Source organism: Serinus canaria, chromosome 22, assembly GCF_022539315.1.
Source record: "Serinus canaria isolate serCan28SL12 chromosome 22, serCan2020, whole genome shotgun sequence".
NCBI lineage: Eukaryota > Metazoa > Chordata > Aves > Passeriformes > Fringillidae > Serinus > Serinus canaria.
This window is the reverse complement of record NC_066335.1, coordinates 3,037,850-3,061,412: the sequence shown is the minus strand read 5'-3', so window position 1 is coordinate 3,061,412 and position 23,563 is coordinate 3,037,850. Positions and strand designations below refer to the sequence as shown.

The following is a 23,563-nucleotide window of genomic DNA, read 5'->3' as shown; positions in this document are numbered from 1 at the left end:
AGGAAAAGGCAGAGCTGGGATAGAAAATGCAGCTGGACGGGGTCAGGCAGAGCTGGGGGACCCCCAAAACCCCAGCCCAGCACCCCCAGGGCCAAGATTTGTTCCTAAATCCCACCCCAGGCTGGGCCACGCTGCCAAAGTCCGCCGGGATTGGCAAATAAACAGGGATAAATGATTAACCCGGGGCACAAGGTGACAGCCCCGGTGGCACTGCTGCTGTGACCACCCCCCCACCTCCCCGAGTGTCCCTGCTCCATCCTGGGATCCCCCAGGAATGAGGGAGGGGATGTGGCCACCAGCACCCCCCCAAAATCCACAGGGGAGCAGCTGCCAGCAACGATTTTATTGGAAAGAACCAAAAAACTGGTTACAGGGCAGAGAAAAAAGGGGATTCCAACTTGAGTTAAGGCAAAAAAAGCACCTAAAATAGGTGAAAACTCCAACCTTTCCCTGGGGTAACGACCTGAATCCACTAAGAATTCTCCTTGGAAAACCAGTGACTCCTCAAGGACGGGAGAACTGGCCAAACTGGAGCTTTGGTTTGTTCAACAGCAGCTTGGAAAAGCCCAGGAAAAAAAAAACAACTTTAAACCTGCATGGAAATGCAAGAAACTGAGGTGGAAAAAACCCTGAAATCTTTGGGATTTACATCCAGCACCTGCATAGGGATGAGCTGTGGGAGTAGCAGCACTTTTGGGGCTCATTAACTCGACCCCCTTTACTGGGAGGGCTGGGAACCAGCAGGATATTCCTTTGGGTTCACCCCCATGGGGATAATTCCCAAATTAAAACCCCACAGCCCTGGGATGCTGCTGCAACAAACAAAGAATAAATTAACGCCAGAACAGGGAATTGAGCAAGATCCCCCTTGGCAGGGGGGCAAACAGCAGCGGGTGGGGAGCAGAATTCCAGGGGCAATCCCAGTTTTCTCAGTGCAATCTCAGATTTCCCGGTGCAATCCCGGATTCCTGGGTCCTGGCAGGTTAAAGGAAGAAGAGCTGCTCGCAGAGGTGGGCGCTGGGCTCGTGGTGCAGGACCTGGCCCACCAGGAATGCCAACTTGTGGGCGTACTTGCAGGGGGCAGGGACACGGACGGTGCCAGGCCAGTTCCAGTACAGGTGACACAGCTTGAAGGTCAACCTGGGGACAGGGAGGGAATTGGGATCTGGGATTCCTGGAAAAGGGGATGGATCCAGGTGCAGATCCCTTCCAGAACCTGCTCCCAGTTGTCCCTGTCCTTGGGAGAAATGGGATTTGGGATTCCTGGAAAAGGGGATGGATTCAGGTCTAGATCCCTCCTGGAACCTGCTCCCAGCTGTCCCACAAATGGCGTTTGGGATTTCCAGAAAGGGGATGGATCCAGGCACAGATCCCTCCCAGAACCTGCTACCAGCTATCCCAGAAATGGAATTTGGGATTCCCAGGAACGGGATGGATCCAAGCCCAGATCCCTCCTGGAACCTGCTCCCAGCTGTCCCACAAATGGGATTTGGGATTCCTTGGAAAGGGATGGATCCCTTGTGGAACCTGCTCCCAGCTGTCCTTGGGACAGGGAGGGAATTGGGATTTGGGATTCCAGGTTCAGACCCCTCCTGGAACATGGAAAAATGGGATTTGGGATTCCCAAGAAAGGGGATGAGTCCAGGTTCAGATCCCTCCTGGAACTCGCTCTCAGCTGTTCCCTGTCCTTGGGACAGGGAGAAATGGGATTTGGAGGGTCTCTCCCACTCCCCTGCTTGATTTTGGGGGACTGTAGGATACTGGGGTGGCTCTGGCACTCCCACCCTTTCCCCTGGATGATTTTGAGGGTCCCTCCCATTCCCCAGAGAGGATCTTGGGGTGCTGCAGGATCTCAGGAACTCCAGGACTCCTGCATTTCCCCTGGATGATTATGAGGGTCTCCCCAACTACCCAGGGAGGATTTTGGGGGTCTCTCCCCTTCCCTCTACAGGGAATATTTCTGGGTGCTGCAGGATCCCAGGAACTCTGTGACTCCTGCATTTCCCCTGGATGATTTAAGGCTCTCCCCCATTGCCCAGGCAGGATTTTGGGGTGCCAGGGCCCCCCTTACCTCTGGAGGTGCTCGGAGCTGAGGTTGGCCGTGTTCCACATGCAGATGTAGCGCGTGGGAACGCTGCAGCCCTGCCGGGAGTGATGGGCCAGCAGGAAGAAATCCTCCCTGCAAGGGCAAAACAAACCCCAATTCTCTTTTTGTTCCACCCCAAATTGAGCATTTTTGCACCTCAGGGTGCTCTGAAGCCCAGACTGAGCTGGTTTTTACACCTCACAACAGTGGTTTTGAACCATAAGGGTTTGATTTTTGCACTCCACAGGGATTTTTTTTGCATCCTGGGGTGTTTTTGCCACCATTTCGCTCTAGCTTTTTTTTTTTTTTTTTTGCACTGTGGGGTGCAAAAAAAAAAAAAAAAAAATTTAACCATTTATAACCATTTTTTTTCACTCAAGATGTTTTCATACCCCAGAGTGCCTCATTTTGTAAAAACAATCAATTATAAAATACCTTATGGTATTTTTCCAACCATTTTCTTGCAAACTGGGGGGCTTTTACACACCATTTTTTACATCTTGGGCTGGATTTTTCCCAACACCTTGGGCTATTTTTACAATTTCTTTGTCACCCTGGGAATTTTTTTGCACCTTGACTTTTTTTTGCATTCTGGGCTATTTTTACAACTATTTTTTTGCACCTTGGGGTGCTTTTACAGCCATTTTTTCATACTGAGGGTGGATTTTTTTCCACCCTGGGGCATTTTCATCTTCATTTTTTTTTACACCCAGGTTCATTTTTTCCCCTGGGGGTGTTTTTTATCCCTCCCCAGGGTGTTTTTTACCCCAGCCCAGCTCTGCCTCTCACCGGCCCGAGCTGGTGATGCCGTGGTCGATGACGGTGCCCAGGGGAGGGGACACAAACTCCTCTCCTGTCAGGCAGTAGAAGTTTGTGCTCAGCTGCTTCTGCACCACCACGACCACGAGGCTGGGCTGGTAATTTTGGAAGGTGTGGAAGCTCTTCTGGAGCTGGGGCACCTCGTACTTGAGCACAGTGTCCAGCTGGGGGTCGGACACCCCATCCCGGTACACCACGATCTTCATGGGCAGGGAGTGGTTCAGCTGGGGGGGAAAATGGGCAAAATCAGCTCTTTTTTACCTCCCTGCCATGCACAGGATTAGCTGAGGGAGGTGGGGAAATATTTCCTGGTCAGGAGAAGTGTGGGTGTTGGGATGGAGCGGGGAATTGAACCCACAGAAATGAGTCCCCACAGAAATGCAGCTCGGGGTGGGTTTGGGGAGGGATGTGTTTGAATCAATCACAGAATTCCAGACTGATTTGGGTGGGAAGGAGCCTTAAAATTATCTCATTCCACTCCCTGCCATGGACAGGACACTTTCCACTATCCCAGGGTGCTCCAAGCTGGCCTTGGACACTTCCAGGGATGGGGCAGCCACAGCTCCTCTGGGAATTCCTTCCCCATCTCCCATCCATCCCTGCCCTCGGGCTGTGGGAGCCATTCCCTGTCCCTCCAGGCCCAGCCAATTCCCAGTGCCCAGGGCTGTTCCTGCAGCATCCACAGAGGGATGGGGAAATAAAATCAAAGAATCCTGGAATGGTTTGGGCTGGAAGGGACCTGAAATCCCACCCAGTGCCACCCCTGTCACGGGCAGGGAACCTTCCACCATCCCAGGTTGCTCCAAAGAGGCCTTGGACACTCACAGGGATGAGGCTTCTCTGAGAAAATCCCAAGAGCAGGGATTTTCCCTGGCCCTTGCCCTGTCACAGGCTGCTTTTCTCACACTGGGGACAAGGGACAGCCCGTGGCAGCTGTAACGTGGCACTTCCCTCTGAGCAAAGCCATCCGAGGCACGTCCCCAGATAAGGACAAGCTGTCCCAGCTCCACATCCAGTCCAAAGGCTGCCAGGGAGGTTTGCTCCCCTGCACGTATCCAGGCTGGAAGTTTGGGAGGTTTTCCCTTGGTTTTGGGGGAATGTGGAGCCACAGGAGGGAGGGGTTGGGCGGCCTCACCTCGTAGAAGCGCTTGAGGGCTTGGGAGAGGCAGAGCCGGAGGCTGTCGGCGATTTCCTGGTGGGGCATCTGGAAAACCACCCTGGAGTACCACTTGGTGAGGATGCTGGGGATGGAAAGGGAATGAGCAGCCTGGAGGAGCCCCCCCAGCACCAGGCAAAGTCCACTGAGCTCTTGGGCAATCCCAAACTGGGCCTGGCTCAGCATTCCCAGCCCTTGCCCTGGCTGTGCGCAGCAGCTCGGGGAGAGCAGCACCCTCAGCCCCTTCCTGGCCAAGGAAAGGGGGTTTGGGGTGGGACACCCCAAAACTGCCAGGGCAGGGCAGGAAAACTTCTCCCCTTTGCCAGGGAGCCACGTACTGGTTCATGCTGGCCACGAAGCCGATGACAGAGCGCATGCCCTGGCTCCTGCTGTGGTGGATGTCCATGCCCACGACCATCAGCTGCTTCTGGAGGGGGGAACAGAGGTGGGATTTAGGGATAATGGCCATGCCCACAACCATCAGCTGCCTCTGGAGAGGGGAACAGAGGTGGGAATTGGGGATAATGTCCATGCCCACAACCATCAGCTCCTTCTGGAGAGGGGAAGATAAGATTTAGGGATAATGGCCATGCCCACAACCATCAGCAGCCTCTGGAGGGAGGAACAGAGGTGGGATTTAGGGATAATGGAGCAGGGAAAGGCAGGTGGGATGTAGGGATAATGTCCATGCCCACAACCCTCAGCTCCTTCTGGAGAGGGGAAGATAAGAGTTAGGGATAATGTCCATGCCCACAACCATCAGCTGCTTCTGGAAGGGGAACAGAGGTGGGAATTGGGGATAATGGGGCAGGGAAAGGCAGGTGGGATGTAGGGATAATGTCCATGCCCACAACCATCAGCTGCTTCTGGAGAGGGGAAGAAAAGATTTAGGGATCATGTCCATGCCAGAAACCACCAGCTGTTTCTGGAGACAGGAAAAAAAGTGGGATTCAGGGAGAATGTCCATGCCCAAAACTCTGAGATGTTTCTGGCAAGGGGAAAAGAGGTGGGATTTAGGGAGAATGTCCATGCCCACAACACTCAGCTGCTTCTGGAAGGGGGGAAAACAGCCAGGTGGGATTTAGGGATAAGTCAGGCACCTCCAAGCTTGGATCCCTCCAGCTCCAAGGGACTCAGGAGCACCCAGGAGAAGCCAACCCGATTCTCCAGCTGGTTCAACCAGCCCATGCCCACAATAATCCAACAATAATCCAAATAATCCAACTCCTCCACAACAATCCAACCCCTCCAGAGCTTCCAGGCTCATCCCAGGCCTCTTCCCAGGGTGTTCCTGCCTTACCAGTGGGATATCAACCCCCCAGAGCTGCCCGCCCAGCTTGCAGTTGAGCTGCAGCAGAACTTTCTGCACCACGCTCCTGATCTTGCCAGGATGGCCCATGAGGGACTGGGCATTGATGACCTGTGGAGAGGGAAAACTCAGGGAAAAGTGAGGCTGGAGACAGCCAGGGATTCCCAGGGATGGGGGTCCCAGCCCACCTGGGAGGGCACAGGGCTCTGCACACAGCAAAGCTTCTTGATGGCCCCGTAGACGTCGTCCCGGCCACCAGGGATGATGCACAGGAGCAGCTGCACCTTGTCCTGAGGGGAATCATGGAATTGTTCAGGGTGGAAAAGCCCTCCTGGATCACAGAGCCAAACCCAAGGTCACCAGTAACCCACATCCCCAAGGACCACATCCACACCTCCAGGGCCGGGGACTCCACCGCCTCCCTGGGCAGCCCATTCCTGGATTTAACCCACCCCCCTTTCCATGAAAGGAAATTTAACCACCTTTCCTCTATTGAACCCCACTTTCCATGAAAAAATTCCTCCTGGTGTCCAACCTGAGCCTCCCCTGGCACAGTTTGAGGCCGTTCCCTCCCGTCCTGTCCTTTGTTCCCAAGCCCACCTGACTTCACACTCCTGTCACGGGTTTTTAGGGAAAAATAAGGTCCCCCTGAGCCTCCTCTTCTGCAGGCTGAGCCCCTCCAGTGCTTCCCAAAGATCCCCAGGGATGTCCCTGCTCCTCACCTGGCTTCCCAAGGAGCTCTGCATGCTCTAGGCTCCTATCCCACCTTCCCAAAGATCCCCCAGGGCTGTGCCTGCTCCTCACCTGGCTTCCCAAGGAGCTCTGCATGCTCTAGGCTCCTATCCCACCTTCCCAAAGATCCCCCAGGGCTGTGCCTGCTCCTCACCTGGCTTCCCAAGGAGCTCTGGATGGCCCTGACGTAGGTCTCGATGCGATCATCCCGCAGCTCTTGCACCGCGGGCTGTCCCACCTGCATCCCCATGGGCCCACAGCTGCTCCTCATGGATGCCAGCAGGTCCTTGGCCAGGTGCTGCAACCTCTTGGGATAGATCAGGAGCCAGGAATTGATGGAGATCTGGGAGAAAAGCCAGGACAGGCCGTGGTTTGGGGGTGTTTCTGTGGCTCCCAATCCATGCAGCACGTTCCTGTTTAGGAGAGGAGAAATCTACCAGGCACAGAGGAAAATTTGGGAGACGAAAACTGGGCCTAGAGGAACCTGGAGCAAAGGAGTAAGCTTGGGAGAGGGAAATTTGGGAGAGGGAATTTGGGCCAAGAGGAACCTGCAGCACAGAGGGGAATTTGGGAAAGTGGGCCAAGAGAAATCTGCAGCACAGTGGGGAATTTGGGAGAGGGAAAGTAGCCCAAGAGAAATCTGGAGCACAGAGGGGAATCTGGAAAAGGGAAAGTGACCCAAGAGAAATTTGGACTGAATTCCAGCCAATTCCTGCATGTGAAAGGCTCCCTCCACCCTGGGATGAGGTGGGAAAGCAGACAGCACAGCCACATACCTCCAACTCCTTCGGAAAAACAGGCTGGAGCACAAATCCAACACAAACAAGGGAAGGGTTTGTGCTGGAAGGGGCTCAGGCACAACGCCAGCTCTCAGGAAAACCCAGCCCAGCTGTCCCCAGCAGGGCAGGCTCTGCTCACCACGGCGATGGGCACCTCCTTCGTCACCTCGCGGTGCCAGCCCAGCTCCTCGGCGGGAAGGAAGGAGCGGTGCCGGAGGTTGATGCGCTCCACAGGCAGGACGTGACCCTGGGTCTGGGCAGAGCGGGAATCTCCAGAGCTGCCTCCACTGCCTGGGGGGCCAGGGCAAGGCCAGGAGCCCCCCAACCCTTACCCTGTAGATATCCGTGTCCAGGACCAGCCCCCAGCGCTGCAGCTCCTGGGAAGCGTCCGGGGTGTCGCGGATGCGGCGCAGGAGGCCGGTGAGGCGCTGGTAGTGCTGCTGGGGACTCTGGATCATCTCCCACATCACCTCCTGCACCAGCAACACCCAGCAGTGAGGGAGGGCTCCCCAAAACCCTGAGCAAAGCTGGGAGCAGGGCATGAGACGGGCTCTGACCTTCAGCATCCGACTGTTCTTGCGGAGGTCGGAGAGGCCGGTGAGGAAGGTGAGCTCTGGCACGAGCAGCACCATCTGCAGCTGGCGCTGCAAGGAGGGACAGGCACTGTCAGCATTCCAGGGGCTGGGAATTCCTGCTCTCCCCGGGGGCTGGAGGAGCCCAGAGCAGCCCGAGGATCTCTGTGCCTGGCTCACCCTCCCCTCTGGTGTCTGTTTCTCCTTGGGCTTGTGGACGAGCAGGGGCTGGTCCAGTTCCCTGATGGTGATCCCGTGGGTCTTGCTGGAAAAACAGCATCATCACACAGGCCTGGAATTTCGCTTTGGAATTGGAATTTTCGCTAGATCTTGCAGAACACCCAGCCCCAAAGCCCCACCGTGGGCAGCAAAACCTCCCTGCTCCCACTGCCCCACCTCGAATCAGCGCCCTGCCCATTCCCAGGGGATGATCCAGCAGCTGCTCCTCACCTGTAGTACTCCACAAAGGTGATCTCCTGCCCGCTGGCCAGGGTGAAAGTGTCCTTGGGGGTCTTGTCCCAGTCGATGTCATCCACGCGGTAGGTGCGGTTGTTGTAGCGGGTCATGACCACGCTCCCCACCAGCTGCTTGGTGCACTCGTCCTGGAACGTCCTCTGGCTCTGGGAGTGGATGGTTTGCCTGGGAAAAGAGGAGAGGCACGGAATGCTCCCCCCACCGTGCTAGCAGCTTCTGCAGCAGCCCTGTGCCCAGAGCTTGTGGGATTGTGTTGCTGCTCTCACATCACGCTCAGCACGGACTCGCTGCGGATGATCTTGTGGATGGCGTCCACCATGAGGAAGAGCCCCCCGTCCTTCCTCCGGATGCTGACGGCGTATCCCGGCCAGATATGGAGGCTGTGGCCAGAGGCAAAGAGGCCTGGGTTAGCCCAGAGCAGCCAAGGAACCTCCCAAACTCAGGGATTCATTTCCCAGCTCCCAACTTCTCAGAACAGCCGCTCCAAAGTCAGGCTGACCTGGGAACACTTCCCCGGTTTCCAGGGAAACAGGGATGATGCTGTAGGAAGGAAGGTGCCAGCACCCACCTGTATTTCTGTAAGGTGGTGGCCTGGGCAGGCTCAAAGAAATGTCTCCCAACCAGGCTCATGTTTAAGATTTTCATCACCCTAAAGAAGGAAAAGCAGGAAAAGCAGGGCTGGATGAGGACTGACAGGAAGGAGGAGGAAGGGGCTCTCCTCCCTGAGCTCAGGGAGGGTCTCTTTGGACTCTCACCTGCGGAACACCACGTTATAAAAGGGGATGCAGAGATCTGAGCTGGGCTCCAGGATTTTGGTCATCTGGATGTTGATGAGGATCTCCTCCCTGTCGCTGCTCCTCTGAGCCTTCAGGGTGACCTTTGGCAGGGCCAGAGGGGGTTCTCCCACCCAAAACAGGGGCACCCCCATACCCCAAACCGGGGGAGACACCCCCTACCCCTTACCTTGGGGATCTGGATGGGCAGGAAGAGGATGGAGCCATCAAAGGCCATCACGTCCCCGGTCACGGCATGCTGCTCCTTCAGCATGGCAAAGCGGGCAGCCTTGCACTCCACCTCGGGGCTGGGGGCACACAGGGCCTTTTCTCCCTCCTCTGCCCCCCCAGATCTAGATCAGCCCCCCAAAAATCCCCCCTGAAGGCGAAAACCCAGAGCTCTTCATTGTGCTGGGGCCACTCCACCTCATGGCAGCCTGGACAGCAGGAGGAACACAGAGGGCTCTGCCTGGGGACACCCCAACCTCGAGGGGCTGTGGGGGACCCTCGAGAGGCTGTGGGGGACCCCGGCCCCCCATTATCACCTGAAGGTCACGTGGTACTGGTAGACAGCTTCGTTCTGGCAGTGGATCTTCACAAAGTTCAACCCCACAGGGACGGTGACTCCCTTGGCCACCACCTTCGTCCCCGGGGCCCTGCGAGGGACAGGGGGTCAGAAGCGAGCCAGCAGCACCGGCACCCCAAAACGGGGGGCTGGGGACGCCACTTACGGCCTGGCAGCAGCTGGGGGGGTCTCCGGGGACGGCACGGGCGTCGGGCAGGGTGGGCATGGGGTGGACACAGCGGGGGTGGCTCGTCCAGGCGGGGTGGGCAGCGCGTCCCCTCTGCCTTTCCACAGGATCCTGCGTCCCCAGGGGGGGCTGCGGTGAGCCCTGGCACACACTGGGGACACACTGGGGGTGGCCCGGCTGCAAACCCCCAGCGACGAGCCCGATCCCCCGAAATCCCCCTACTCCTCCAGCCCCACAGCAGCCGGGGGGCTCAAAACAGCCGAGTTTTGGGATAAAGGGATCGGAGTGATGGGAGAGACAGAGGGAACAGGACAGACACACGGGGCAGGGGGAGACAGAGGGAACAGGACAGACACACGGGGCAGGGGGAGACAGAGGGAACAGGACAGACACACGGGGCAGGGGGAGACAGAGGGAACAGCACAGACACACGGGGCAGCGGGTGACAGAGGGAACAGGACAGACACACGGGGCAGGGGGAGACAGAGGGAACAGGACAGACACACGGGGCAGGGGGAGACAGAGGGAACAGGACAGACACACGGGGCAGGGGGAGACAGAGGGAATAGGACAGACACACGGGGCAGGGGGAGACAGAGGGGATGGAGGGGGAGAAGGAGTGGGGGCAGAACACAGAAGGGGATAGGAGGAACAGGAAAGATGGAGTGGGACAGGAGGACCTGGAGGAGGGTTGGGCCCTCTAAGGGTCTGGGGGTTCAGGGGTGTGGGGGACTCACTGCCCACGCGTGGGGAGCGCCGCCAGCGCTGCCCCTTTGTCCTTCTCCTCCTCCTTCTGCCGCTGCACCGGGCCGGGCACAGCCACAGCCTTCGCATCGCCAGCGCCGCCCCGGCCTGCGGGAGCAGGGCCACCGTGAGCGGCGGAGCGGGGCTCGCCCGGCCCCCTGCACCCCCGCACCACTGGCACCTACCGAGGGGCCTCTCCAGAGGCCGCTCATCCAGGCCCAGCCCGCGGAACAGCGCGGGGAACGGCGAGGACACTGCTCGAGGCTGGGCGGGGCCTGGCGAGGGCAGGCGAGGGGAGACGGCCGCGAGACCGCGGAGCCCCCGCGCCATGGGCACGGTGGGCCCAGGCCTGGGCGAGCGGAAGGGCCGCGGCGGGTCCATGGCCGCCCCGTCGAGGCGCGCCCGGAGCCGCGGCCACGCCGCCGCCGCCGCCCCGAGCGCACGCGCGGCCCCGCCCACGCGCGGACGCGGCGCTGATTGGGCGGCGCCGAGGACACGCCCACAGCTCGGCGCGCCCGGGAGGAGGGGAGCGCGCGAGGAAAGGGCGGGGGTGGGGAAGGGGGCGTGGTCATTGGAAAAGGGGGCGTGGTTATTCAAAACAGGGCGTGGGCATGACGGGAGGAAAGGAAAGTGCGATGGGGAGAGAAGGGATGGGGTGGGAGGGATAATATGGGAAGGGCAGGAGAGGGTTAAAATGGGATTCAGGGGATAAAATGGGATGGGGTGGGAACAGGGGTAATATGGGATGGGCAGGAAAGGGTTAAGGTGGAATTCGGGAGGGTGAAATGGGATGGCATGGGATGGGAAGGATGGAATGGGGCAGGACGGGGGATAAGATGGGATAAAATGGAGGGGTAAAATGGGACAGGAAGGTGGGGATGGGGTGGGGTGGGGTGGGAAGGGAAGCAGGGGTAATATGGGATGGGGTGTGATGGGGCAGGAGTGGGGGATAATATGGAATTGGGATATGGAATTGGGAGGGTAAGGTCAGATGGGGGGTTTAAGATGGGATGGGTGGGAGATCAACATGAGAGGGGCAAGTGCAGGCCCAGCCCTAGCCAGGTGGTCAGTGCCCCCATCCCTGCTCCCTGCCCAGGGGCTGGTGGCTCCACAATGACAGCCCTGTCACCCCCCAGGACAGGGTGGGGGTCACCCAGAGCCCCCCACCCGCTGCAGCCACGCCCAGGGACCCCAAGGCCTTGCAGGGCCCCACAGAGGTGACAGAACGAGACTGACACAGGGGGAAAAGAGGTTTTATTCCAGGTTTTTCCCCAAGGACGTGTGTCCTGCTCCCAGCAGCGTGTCCACAGAGCTGGGGGACACCCCACAGCCCCCCCACACACCCCGAGATCCCCATTTGGCACTGGGGGGAGCCACTGGGGTGGGGGACACAGGCGGACGGAGCTGGGAGCTGGCTCTGGATCCCTCGGGATCCCTTGGGATCACAGCACGGGATTGGGATCACCCGCCCCAGCCCCCTGCCCACGTCCCAAAGGCACATCTGGAGGGGCTGAGGGTCCATCCCGGGGGCTGGGGGGGGCCAGGACCCCCTGGGCTACCGGTGCCGGTGCTCCAGGAGAGCCTCGAAGTCCGGGGAGCAGACGAGCTTGTGCCTCACGTGGCCCAGCACGATCATCTCACCCGTGCGGTTGTCCCCGATGCCAACAGACACCAGCTCCTGTTCCAGGGGGCAGAAACAGCCCTGAGCCACAGGAACCCCTGGGAGACCCCACTGCTCCCAGAGGGGACCAGCAGGACCCCTCCCCACTGTCAGCATGGCCCCCTGGGGGATTATTTTGGGGTGAAACCCCCCAAATCGTGTCCCAGTGTCCCTTCCATACCTGTAGGAAGGAGCAGGGGGTGCCCATGGTCACGTCCAGGGTGACCTTGCCCAGCACCAGCTGCACTTTTCCTGACTTTCGGATGAGCAGCTTCCCCACCTGGCCCTCGGGTAGGTCGGCCAGGGTGCAGATGTTCTCTGCCTGCTTCGCCTCCTGCCATGGCACAGCAGGACTGGGATCAGCCCCCAGGACTGGGATCAGCCCACTGGGACTGGGATCAGCTCCTGGGACTGGGATCAGCCCACTGGGACTGGGATCAGCCCCCCAGGATTGGGATCAGCCCCCCAGGACTGGGATCAGCCCTCAGGACTGGGATCAGCCTCCTGGGACTGGGATCAGCCTCCTGGGACTGGGATCAGCCTCCTGGGACTGGGATCAGCCTCCTGGGACTGGGATCAGCCTCCTGGGACTGGGATCAGCCTCCTGGGACTGAGATCAGCCTCCTGGGACTGGGATCAGCCTCCTGGGACTGGGATCAGCCTCCTGGGACTGGGATCAGCCTCCTGGGACTGGGATCAGCCTCCTGGGACTGGGATCAGCCCCCTGGGACTGGGATCAGCCCTCGAGACTGGGATCAGCCTCCTGGGACTGGGATCAGCCTCCTGGGACTGGGATCAGCCCCTCAAGACTGGGATCAGCTCCTGGGACTGGGATCAGCCCCTGGGACTGGGATCAGCCCCTGGGACTGGGATCAGCCCCTGGGACTGGGATCACAGCATGGGATTGGGATCACTCCAGAGGATTGGGGGGTACAGCACCATGGGATGAGGGGACAGCACAGGATTGGAGGACAAAGGACACCACGAGATAGGGGGAGGACACCACAGGATGGGAGGGACAGCATGGGATAGCAAGGACATCACCATGGGAGTGGGGAAGATGACACCACAGGATGAGGGGGAGACATCATGGGAGGTGGGGGAAAGGCCACGATAGGATGGGGGTACAGTGACACCATGGAATGGAGGGACATCACAGGATGGGGTGGGAAGGACACCATGGGTTGGAGGGACGTCAGAGGATAGGGTGGGAAGGACACCATGGGATGGAGGGACATCCTCATGGGCTTGGGGGAGACACCACAGAAGGGGACGGGACACCCCCACCGTGCCCCTACCTGGCTTTTCTCCTGCTTCACCAGCAGCACCTGCCCATCCTCGCTGTGCAGCTCAGCTTTGCTGGGTTTGGAGTCGTGGCTGGGGGGCTGCCCGGGCAGGGTGTCAGGGAGCTGCAGGAACAGCAGCTCCTCCTCCTGGGCCAGGCTCAGCCTCTGCAGCAGCTCTGCCGCCGACACATCCCGTGGGAACCCGGGGGGGCCCTTGGGCTGGGCCGGCTTGGGATCCTCCTCACACGGCTCTTCCTTCACTGCAGAGGGGGTGCGTGGGCACGGAGCAGAGGGGACACACCCAGCTTGTCCCCGCTGTGTCCCCAACCCAGCCCTGCCCTGCCCAGCCTTGCCCAGCCCTGCCCAGCCCTGCCCTGCCCTGCCCACCTTTCACTGCTGGCGGGTCCAGCTCCATCTTCTCCTCCTTGGCTGCAGGCAGCCATGGCTGTGTGTCCTCCTGCTCTGCCACCTCCTCCTTGAAGAGCCACCCTGAGTGGGCCAGGGGCAGCTGCACCGGCTTGTTCCGGATGTCGTTCTTCAGCCCCGGGTCATCCAGGAACTGTGGGGACAAGCAGGGGACACTCAGCACTGCCCTGGTGACACAGGGGACACTCAGGATCACCCCAGGGGCACAGGGGACACTCAGCACCCCCCGGGGGCACAGGGGACACTCAGCACTGCCCTGGTGACACAGGGGACACTCAGCATCACCCCAGTGGCACAGGAGGCACTCAGCACCTCCCAGTGACATAGGGGACACTCAGCACCTCCTGGTGACACAGGGGACACTCAGCATCACCCCAGTGGCACAGGGGACACTCAGCAATGCCATGGTGACACAAGGGACATTCAGCACCACTGCAGTGACACAAGGCACACTCAGCACCCCGCGGTGGCACCAAAGCCACCCCTTCCATGCCCACTGACATCGTCCTTCTGCAGCATCCTCAGGATCTGCTTGGTCTCCTCGTCCGTCTCCCTCTTCTCCTTCTTGATGTTGATGATGTGGGAAGGGCCGAAGTCGGACACGTCCACGCTCCTGTCCCAGGAGCCTGCTGGGGACACAGGAGCAGCCCAGGGTCACCCCAAGGTGGGACCCCCCAAAAAACACCCAGAGGGAAGCTCCCCTTACCTTTCTTCTTCATCATTTCAGCAGGGCCCTGCTCGAAGATGGAGTGGGACTGGATGACCTCGGGCCGGTTCCGGCCCCGGCCGTGCCCATCCCGCTGCCGCTCCCGCTCCTTCTTCTCCTTCTTCACTGCCACGTCCTCGCGGGGCCTGGGGCAGAGCGGGCACATCGCCCCCAGATCACCCCCAGATTACACCCAGATCACACCCAGATCACCCCCACATCACCCCCAGCCCTGCCCCTGCCCCCTGTTCCCTGCCAGGACACGGGGCTTGGGGCAGAGACCTCTGCACATCACCCAGAGATACCAATGTGGATATTTGGGATATTGTTCTGAGTATTTAGGATATTTCCATGGATATCTGAGAATCTCCATGGATATTTGAGACATTTATGTCAACATTTGGGATATTTATATGGATATTTAAGACATTGCCATGGATATTTATACATATTTCTGAGATATTCCCATGGATATTTGGGGTATTTGTATAGATATCTGAGAACTTCCATGGATATTTGAGATATTTATATGGGTATCTGGGATATTTCCATGGGTATTTGGGAAATTTCCATGGATAACTGGGATATTTCCATGGATAACTGGGATATTTCCAAGGATATCTGGGATATTTCCATGGGTATCTGGGATATTTATGTGACTATTTGTGATATTTATATGAATATTCGGGATATTTCCTTGGATATCTGAGATACTTATATGGATATCTGGGATATTTCCATGGATATCTGAGAATTCCCATGGATATTTGTGATATTTATATGGATATCTGAGAACTTCCATGGACATTTGAGTTATTTATATGGATATTTGGGCTATTTCCATGGATATTTGGGATATTTCCATGGATAACTGGGATATTTCCATGGATATTTGGCATATTTCCATGGGTATCTGAGATATTTATGTGAATATTTGGGATATTTCCACGGATATCTGAGATATTTCCATGGATATCTGAGAATTCCCATGGGTGTTTGGGATTTTTCCATGGATCAGTGGGATCCCTTCTCCAGACCAGGCAGCCCCACCTCAAGCAGTCCCTCCCCTCACAGAGAAGCTCCAGACCCCAAACCATCCCTGTGCCCCCCATGGCACCCAGATCCACCACTCACTCCTCCTTGATCTTCCTGCTGATGATGTTGGGGGTGAAAGTTTTCTGTGGGGAAAACCAGAGAGAAAAAATCATCCCCAAAGGTCCCCAGGCTCTCAGAGCCACCCCAGAGCCTGCTGGATGTGAGATGTGAGATGTGTCCCCACATTTCTTGTATCCCCAAAGGCCCCCAGGCTCTCAGAGCCTGGCTGGGGGTGACATGTGAGATGTGTCCCCACATTTCTCCTCACAGAGCAAAGCCAGGCACAATTCTTGCCCAGAATATTTCACCTTCCCTGAACCTCAGAGAAAGGAAAACCAATTCTCATCTCATTGGCTGTGCCTGTTTGTGCCAAAGTAAAATACAATATAAAAACTGTTTCCCCACAGTGAGGGTGTTTTATTTCCTTGGCCTAGAGTGCCAGGTGTGTGTGTGAGCTGGGACTGTCAGCTAAAACTGAGGAGATTCTGTGCTGTGTGTGCAGAGTTAAATAGTTAGCAAATCCAGTTTAAATAGAATGTAATGTCATGAAATAATATCATAGAATGTAAATAATAAATATAAATAATAAATATAGTATAATAAATAAAATACAATTAATATAATAAATACAATTAATATAATAAATAATAAATAAAATAAAATAAAATAAAATAAAATAAAATAAAATAAAATAAAATAAAATAAAATAAAGCAAAATAAATAAAATAAAGCAAATAAAATAAAATAAAGCAAAATAAATAAATGAATAGAATAGAATGGTATATTACAGTATATTATAGTATTATTACAGTATATTATAGTATTTATAATAATAATAAATATAGCACAAATATGATATATCATAATATACTGTAAAATACTATATTATACTCTAATATAACATAATGTAATATTATATAATTATAATATATAGCATAACGTCATAATGTAACATAATATATATAGCACAATACTATAATATATTATAACATAATATAATAATATAGAGTAGAATAGAATATAAATAATAAATTCAGCAAGATATAATATACTATAGTATAACATAATATACTATATATAATATACCATAATATACTATACGTATAGTATATTATCTATATATATTAATCAGTATTATATTATATTAGATATCATATCATATTATATATAGTATTATATTATATTATATTATATTATATTATATTATATTATATTATATTATATTATATTATATACAATAAATACAGTATTATATACTACACTACACTATAATATAAATGTAATATCAATGAAGTCCTCATCCTTTCTCCCTGCCACAGGGGTCACCTGATTGGATATTGGGTGACCCCAATTTGGGTCATGTGGGGGGGGGGTCTCACCTTTTTGACGCCCCCCAGGGTGAGGTCTCGGGAGCGGATGGAGGGCAGGCGGCCCGGGCTCAGGGGGGGGGCGGGGGGGCGCCTGCCCAGCACCCCCCGGGGCCCCCCCGGCCGGAGGCTGCCCGGGGAGCCCGAGCTGCCAGAGCCCCCCTCGGCCATCCTGCAGGGAGGGGGCACGCTCAGGGGGGGCTCGGGGGGGCTGCACCCCCAAACAGAGCCCAGAACTGCACCCACCCCAATAACGAACCCCTTGCACCCCCAAACAGAGCCCAGAACTGCACCCACCCCAATAATGAACCCCCAGAACTGCACCCACCCCAATAACGAACCCCTTGCACCCCCAAACAGAGCCCAGAACTGCACCCACCCCAATATGAACTCCCAGAACTGCACCCACCCCAATAATGAACCCCTTGCACCCCCAAACAGAGCCCAGAACTGCACCCACCCCAAAAACGAACCCCCAGAACTGCACCCACCCCAATAACGAACCCCCTGCACCCCCAAACAGAGCCCAGAACTGCACCCACCCCAATAATGACCCCCCTGCACCCCCAAACAGAGCCCAGAACTGCACCCACCCCAAAAACGAACCCCCAGAACTGCACCCACCCCAATAACGAACCCCCAGAACTGCACCCACTCCAATAATGAACCCCCAAACAGAGCCCAGAACTGCACCCACCCCAATAATGACCTCCCTGCACCCCCAAACAGAGCCCAGAACTGCACCCACCCCAAAAACGAACCCCCAGAGCTCAGAACTGCACCCACCCCAATAACGAACCCCCTGCACCCCCAAACAAGATCCCCCTGACCCAGGGGGGCTGTGTTCCCCCTGCACCCCCCAGGACTCCCTTGTGCCCCCTCCCCTTGGGTCTGAGCCCCCCCATACACCCCAAACAGGACTCCCTTGTGACCCCTCCCCAGGGGTCTGAGCCTCCCCATACACCCCAAACAGGACCCCCTTCTCCCCCTTTCCCACCCCCCCCCCATACACCCCAAACAGGACCCCCTTCTCCCCCTCCCCAGGTCTCTCAGTCCCCCCCTTTCTCCCCATCCCCCCCTTGTCCCCATCCCCAGGGGTTCAGCCCTCCATGACCCCCTCCCACCCCTCAGAACCCCCTCGCAGCCCCCTCCTCACGGGCCTCACCCTCTCAGGGCCCCCCTGCGCCCCCTCCCCAGGGCTCTCAGCCACCTCCTTGTCCCCCTTCATCTCCTCTCACCCCTCTCCCCAGCATTCCCACCCCATTACACACCCCCAAACTGGACCCCCTCTCCCCCCGCTCCCCAGGGTCCTCATCCCCCTCCTCGCACCCCTCAGGACCCCCCAGACCCCCCCAAAATCCCCCCCCTCCCCCGCCACGCCGCCCCTCACCCTGCCCGGGCAGCCACGGGCTCGCCGCCCTCACTGCGCATGCCTCATGCACGGCGCGCCCTTCCTGGGTGACGCTACTGCCGCCATCTTTGCTGAGGGCACGGCGGGCTTGGCAACGAGCGGCCATCTTTGTGGTTGGCATTGCCCAAGCCTATGTGAGGGCGGTGGCGCCATCTTTGTGACGGGCAGTGCCCGGCTCTCCGGACCGGGCACCGGGGGCAGCGCTGGGGGGGACATTTTTGGGGGGGTCACTCAGCCTTGTATTTAACCCCCTCACGGGGTTCCTGCAGTGCCACCACCCCCTCAGGGTCCTCTGCAGCTCCACAGCCAGCCGGTACCCCCACACAGGGGGTTCATGCTTGGGCACCCCCTGACAGAAATTTGGGGAGCAATGAGGTTTTTGGGGTGCTCTGCCACCCGACCACCCAAAAAAAGCTTTGTCCCTCCAAGAAGGGTGTTTAAGACATGCAAAACAAAAAGTCCGTCTGTCCGTCCGCCCCCCTTGGGCTCTGCACCCCCATTCCTCGGGGGTCCTATGTGGGTACCAGCATTCCCACGCACCTCCTCCATCCCATTTCTGGGGACAGGAGGGGGTGTCCCCATTGTCCCACAAGCGGCACAACCGGGACAGCCCCCCCCTCCCCGGCCCCAAAAATGGGGGGAACAGGCAGAACCTGCCCACCACCCACCCCCAATCTGCACCCACATCCCACTCTGCCTCCATCACCTGACGCCGCACGCATCCCTCCATGCCATTGGCAGAACCGGGAGGTTTTTCCTTCCTCCCCCTTCTCTCCCAGCTCCTTGGATATCTATTTTTCCCTTTTTTTTTTCTTTTTTTTTTTTTTTTTTTTCTCCTCTCCCTCCTCTGGAGGGTGTTTGCTATTTCCGAGCTGGCTGGGAGGATCCCAGTCGCATCAGCCGCAGGCAGCGACGCGGCATCGCCGGGTACCACCTCGATCCCTCCGGCATCCTCCGTCCTTCCCGCTTGGATCAGCCCCGCCGGGGCTCTCTGTCCTGCCCTGCCGCTCCACCGGCACCCCCGCGCCTCCCGGCAGCCCCCCGGCACGGCCAGGTAAGGGCCTCACCGACACGGCGACACCGGAGCGGCCACCGAGCGCCGGTGGCGTTGGGGCGACATGCCCGTGGCACCGCCGGGGGATGCTCGGAGGGCAGGGGGACGCGGCGGGCACGGCGTCCCGAGGGCTCTTAGGGGACACGGTGACACGATCCAGCTGGCACAATCCCGGTGCAGAATTCCTGCGCCACCTCCGGGCACTGGAACGGGGCAGCGAGGTGGCACCTTGTCCCCGGAGCGGTGACCTTCCGCCGTGCCCAAGGGCTTTGGCGGGGGGTGACAGCGGCTTTGGGGCGCAGATGGGGGGGACACGTGGCCGTGGGTGGCCGTGGGTGCCGAGTGACGGGGACACGCGCGGCGTGGGTGGCCGTGGGCACACGAGGGGGGGGCGGTGGCACGTTGGCAGCCCCGCGGTGCCACGGCTGCCCCCGCACAAAGCCGGCCCGAAGGCTGGGGGACACCCTCGCCTCCAGCCCCCCGTTCCAGTGCCGTGGATGTGACTCCGTGTCCCCCCTCCGCGGGCATCGCCCACCCCCAGAGCGCCTTCCTGGGGGCGCAGGGAAGCTGAGGCACGGGCCGGGGCAAAGGCGGATCCAGCTTTTCCAGTGCCTGCGTCCAACCCTCCCCTCTCCCAGCAACTCCCTCGGCTCTCCCCTTGTTTTTCTTTCCCCACCCGGTGTTGAGCAAACCCCGAAACGCCCGCTGGCGTCGCGCCGGGGCCCCGCGGCACCCGGGGGAGCGGCCGGGGCCCCCGCACCCGACCGGGCTTGTTCCCGGCGTCCCGCTGCCTGCTCCTGCCTGCGCTGCCTATTCCTGGCTCCCGGCCGCTTTTCCACCCCGGTGCCATCTGCTCCGCCGCGGGCGGCCTTGGCAGCGCCGGCGTGGGCAGCGAGAGGGGGCTCGGCACCCCCCAAACCCCGCGCTGTGCCCGCAGGAGCTCAGCCCCTCCGGCCATGGAGCTGCTCTCCACCCCCAAAAACATCGAGATCAACAACATCACCTGCGATTCCTTCCGCATCTCCTGGGCTATGGAGAAGGGGGACCTGGAGAGGGTCACCCACTACTTCATCGACCTCAACAAGAAGGAGAACAAGAATTCCAACAAGTTCAAGCACCGGGTGAGCCAGGGGAGGACGCGGGACCCCCTGCCCGGGGAGAGGAGAGGGGTTGGCAGGGAGGAACCGGCTCTCAGCCCTCTCGAGCGCTGAATTTGGGTCATTCCCCTCACGGGACGCGCTGGCGGAGGGGACTGGGACGGGGATCGGGGGGTGACGGACCCCGCTGAGCCCCCGCGGGGGAGCTGAGCTGCTCCTGCTCCCCCTCCCCGTGCTGCGAGTCACTAATTCGGGCCGTTTTTAGCAGCGCCGTTGCCACGGTGATGCTATTTAATGTTTAACATTATTTTTTTTTCTCTCCTCCCCAATAATAAGGGGTGGGGGGGGTGGGGGGTGGGATATTTTTTTCCCCTCTATCTCCCGACTTCAGCATCCGCCGTTGCCACAGAAACGGCTCTGCACTGCGGAGCTGCTCCGTGGCCTCTTGACACCGCGAGATGCCACCGGGAGCGGGGGGACCCCGAGACCACCCCCGCCTCGGGGACCCTGTGTCCCCATGGCAGCAGGGACATGTTTGGGGACAGGGGCGGGGGAGCGCTGTGGGGACAGAGCGGGGGGGGTGGCCCGAGACGTGTTACCACGGTGTTTTGGGGGGTCTCCGTGGATATTTCGGGGTGTGCGGTACCCGGCAGCATCCCCGCGGCTCCGGGCGGGGGTGCGGGGGGGTGGGAGGATGCTGTCCCGCCTGACCCTCGCCGCTCGGCACAGGATGTCCCCACCAAGCTGGTGGCCAAGGCGGTGCCGCTGCCCATGACGGTGCGGGGCCACTGGTTCCTGAGCCCCCGCACCGAGTACAGCGTGGCCGTGCAGACGGCGGTCAAGCAGAGCGACGGCGAGTACCTGGTGTCCGGCTGGAGCGAGACCGTGGAGTTCTGCACCGGGGGTGAGCGGGACCGGGAGGGACGGTGGGGGCGTTCCCGGGAGCCCGGAGGGCGGATGGGGGCGATGCCAGGAGCCGGGAGCTGGGGGGAGGACGGAGGCGATGCTGGGAGCCGGGAGGGAGGACGGGATTGATGCTTCTGGAATCGGGAGCTGGGCCGGGCATGGGGAGAGTGCCGGGAGCCGGGAGGAGGATGGAGGCGATGCTGGGAGCCGGGAGGATGAGGACGACAGGGGCAAAGCCCAGGGTTGGGAGCAAGGAGGGAGGATGAGGTTGATGCCTGGAGCTGGGAGATGGAAGGGGGAAGAGGGCAATGCCTGGAGCTGAGAGGGAGGACGGGGATGATGCCTGGAGCTGGGAACAGGGAGGGAGAACCGGGGCGATCCCAGGAGCTGGGAGCGAGGAGGGTCAGTGCTGGGAGCCACGGGGGAGATCGGGGATAACGTCGAGAGCCACGAGCTGGGAGAGAGGATGGGGGAAATGCTGGGAGCTGGGAGCCCGGAGGAGGACGGGGGCGATGCCGGGAGCTGGCACAAGCCGGGCCGGTTGGAGCGGCAGCTGATGAGTGGGAGGCAGGAGGTGCGGGGAGCTGCGGGCAGGGATGGGCTGCTGGAGGGGGATGGAGACGCCCTGATGTCCCCGTGCCTGTCCCCAGACTACGCCAAGGAGCACCTAGCCCAGCTGCAGGAGAAAGCGGAGCTGATCGCCGGCCGCATGCTGCGCTTCTCCGTCTTCTACCGCAACCAGCACAAGGAGTATTTCCAGCACGTCAGGTACCCCCGGCCCCATTCCCCACGCTCCCCGCTGGCAGAGCACATTCCCTGACCCTGCCTGTGCCTGTGTGTCCCTCCTCCTCCTCCTCCTCGTGGCAGGATGCACTGCGGGAACGTGATGAAGCCGTCGCTGAAGGACAACAGCGGGAGCCACGGCTCGCCCACCAGCGGGATGCTGCACGGCATCTTCTTCAGCTGCAACACCGAGTTCAACACCGGGCAGCCTCCGCAGGACTCGCCCTACGGCCGGTACCGCTTCCAAATCCCGGCCCAGCGCCTCTTCAACCCCAACACCAACCTCTACTTCGCGGACTTCTACTGCATGTACACCGCCTACCACTACGTCGTGCTGGTCCTGGCGCCCAAGGGCTCCTCCGGGGATCTCTTCTGCCGGGAGCGCCTTCCCCAGCTGGACATTTCCTCCAACAAGTTCCTGACGTGCTCCGTGGAGGAGGGCGAGCTGGTGTACCGCCACGCCCAGGACAGCATCCTGGAGGTCATTTACACGGAGCCGGTGGACCTGAGCCTCGGCGTGCTGGGGGAGATCAGCGGCCACCAGCTCATGAGCCTCTCCACCGCCAACGCCAAAAAGGACCCCAGCTGCAAGACGTGCAACATCAGCGTGGGGCGTTAAGGGGCCCAGGCGGGCAGGGCCGGGCAGGGCGACGGGCGCTCGCCGCGGGGGCTTCTCCCACGGACGCTGGTGGGTGGAGGACACGAGTGGGCTCGGGGGATCCGGGCGGTGCCCCGAGGAAGGAGCCGGCGGGACGCTGGTTCGGCGAGGAGGCAGAGCCCGCGCCGCTGCGCGCCCCGAGGGAGGAAGCCTTCATCTCCTGGACTGGCCGACCAGCAGTGTCCTCGCTGGCGTGAGCCCCGCGCTCTGCCCTGCTCCGCGCAGCCGCTGCGGGACCCCCTTCCCCTCCGGCGTCCCCCGCATCCCCCCGCCCCAGGTTCGCGCAGCTCCCAGGGAGCCCCGGCCCTGCCAGCCGGGACTGGGGCTCCCCGGCCACTCCAGGGGGTTCAGGGAGATATTGGAAGCGCCCCCCGGTTTTGAACTGCTCCCGGGGACGGGGGGTGCTCAGACAGGGGCCCCCGCCCCCGCCGGCGCGGGGCTGCGGTGGCGTGGGGGACCCTGGGCGTGCCCCCGTGTCCTGTCCCTCTTTGCTCTGCCGTCCTGCACCGCCCGAGTCCCCGGCCCCGCGGCCCCGGAGGCAGCCGGAGGAGCCGGGGAAGGGCAGAACGGATCTGAAGCCCCCTCCCCGTGCCCCCCAACCCGCCGCCCCCCGCATGAGCCGTCGGCAGCATGGCGCTTGCGTGCGGCCCCCCCGGGGTGCCCGCCCCCGTCTCTGTGTCCCCCCTGCACGCTCTACAACAACCGGCTCCCCCTCCCCGAGCATCCCTGTGCTGTGCTGGAGGTGTTTCAATAAACTCTGTGCGGTCGCCACCGGCCGTGTCACGCGCCTCTGTCCCCCACGGGACCCCAAGAAGTGGCTCAGATCTCCCCATCACCGATCCGGCTCAGGGGAAGGGACTGGGAGGGGACAAGGTGGCCCTCGCCAGCTCTGAGAAAAGTCCAGGTTGGAAGGGCCTT

The 23,563-nt window shown here is 59.3% G+C and overlaps 3 protein-coding genes across 8 annotated transcripts; 1 reads left to right on the top strand and 2 right to left on the bottom strand.

Moving 5' to 3' along the window:
• Positions 1-328: 328 nt before the first annotated feature.
• On the bottom strand, positions 329-10,577 carry PIWIL2 (piwi like RNA-mediated gene silencing 2). Of its 2 annotated transcripts, none has more exons than XM_030233001.2 (21): positions 10,382-10,577; positions 10,190-10,304; positions 9,432-9,563; positions 9,246-9,356; positions 8,891-9,008; positions 8,683-8,804; positions 8,496-8,576; positions 8,194-8,307; positions 7,904-8,092; positions 7,634-7,718; positions 7,439-7,525; positions 7,214-7,354; positions 7,021-7,134; positions 6,257-6,445; positions 5,559-5,660; positions 5,362-5,481; positions 4,400-4,488; positions 4,041-4,146; positions 2,876-3,129; positions 2,072-2,179; positions 329-1,140 (listed from the first exon to the last, which is right to left on the bottom strand). In XM_030233001.2, the coding sequence occupies exons 1-21, from the start codon at positions 10,575-10,577 to the stop codon at positions 984-986; spliced, it is 2,730 nt and encodes a 909-aa protein (XP_030088861.2). In that variant the 3' UTR covers positions 329-983. The 2 variants fall into 2 exon arrangements, with proteins under 2 accessions (XP_030088861.2, XP_050839006.1); XM_050983049.1 differs by having other exon boundaries at positions 9,432-9,603; positions 10,382-10,494.
• Positions 10,578-11,431: 854 nt separating this feature from the next.
• On the bottom strand, positions 11,432-18,260 carry POLR3D (RNA polymerase III subunit D). Of its 3 annotated transcripts, none has more exons than XM_050983037.1 (9): positions 18,127-18,260; positions 16,749-16,908; positions 15,409-15,452; positions 14,275-14,420; positions 14,070-14,194; positions 13,530-13,701; positions 13,155-13,402; positions 12,038-12,190; positions 11,432-11,874 (listed from the first exon to the last, which is right to left on the bottom strand). In XM_050983037.1, the coding sequence occupies exons 1-9, from the start codon at positions 18,165-18,167 to the stop codon at positions 11,752-11,754; spliced, it is 1,212 nt and encodes a 403-aa protein (XP_050838994.1). In that variant the 5' UTR covers positions 18,168-18,260; the 3' UTR covers positions 11,432-11,751. The 3 variants fall into 3 exon arrangements, with proteins under 3 accessions (XP_050838994.1, XP_050838993.1, XP_050838995.1); XM_050983036.1 differs by having other exon boundaries at positions 14,070-14,197; positions 18,127-18,225; XM_050983038.1 differs by lacking the exon at positions 18,127-18,260 and having other exon boundaries at positions 14,070-14,197; positions 16,749-16,922.
• Positions 18,261-18,773: 513 nt separating this feature from the next.
• Positions 18,774-23,416, top strand: PHYHIP (phytanoyl-CoA 2-hydroxylase interacting protein). Of its 3 annotated transcripts, XM_050983033.1 has the most exons (5): positions 18,774-19,201; positions 20,139-20,322; positions 21,028-21,202; positions 21,855-21,972; positions 22,072-23,416. In XM_050983033.1, exons 1-5 carry the CDS (start codon positions 18,876-18,878, stop codon positions 22,604-22,606), a joined length of 1,338 nt encoding a protein of 445 aa, XP_050838990.1. In that variant the 5' UTR covers positions 18,774-18,875; the 3' UTR covers positions 22,607-23,416. The 3 variants fall into 3 exon arrangements, with proteins under 3 accessions (XP_050838990.1, XP_050838991.1, XP_050838992.1); XM_050983034.1 differs by lacking the exon at positions 18,774-19,201 and having other exon boundaries at positions 20,013-20,322; XM_050983035.1 differs by lacking the exons at positions 18,774-19,201; positions 20,139-20,322; positions 21,028-21,202 and adding an exon at positions 21,276-21,446.
• The last annotated feature ends 147 nt before the right edge of the window (positions 23,417-23,563 follow it).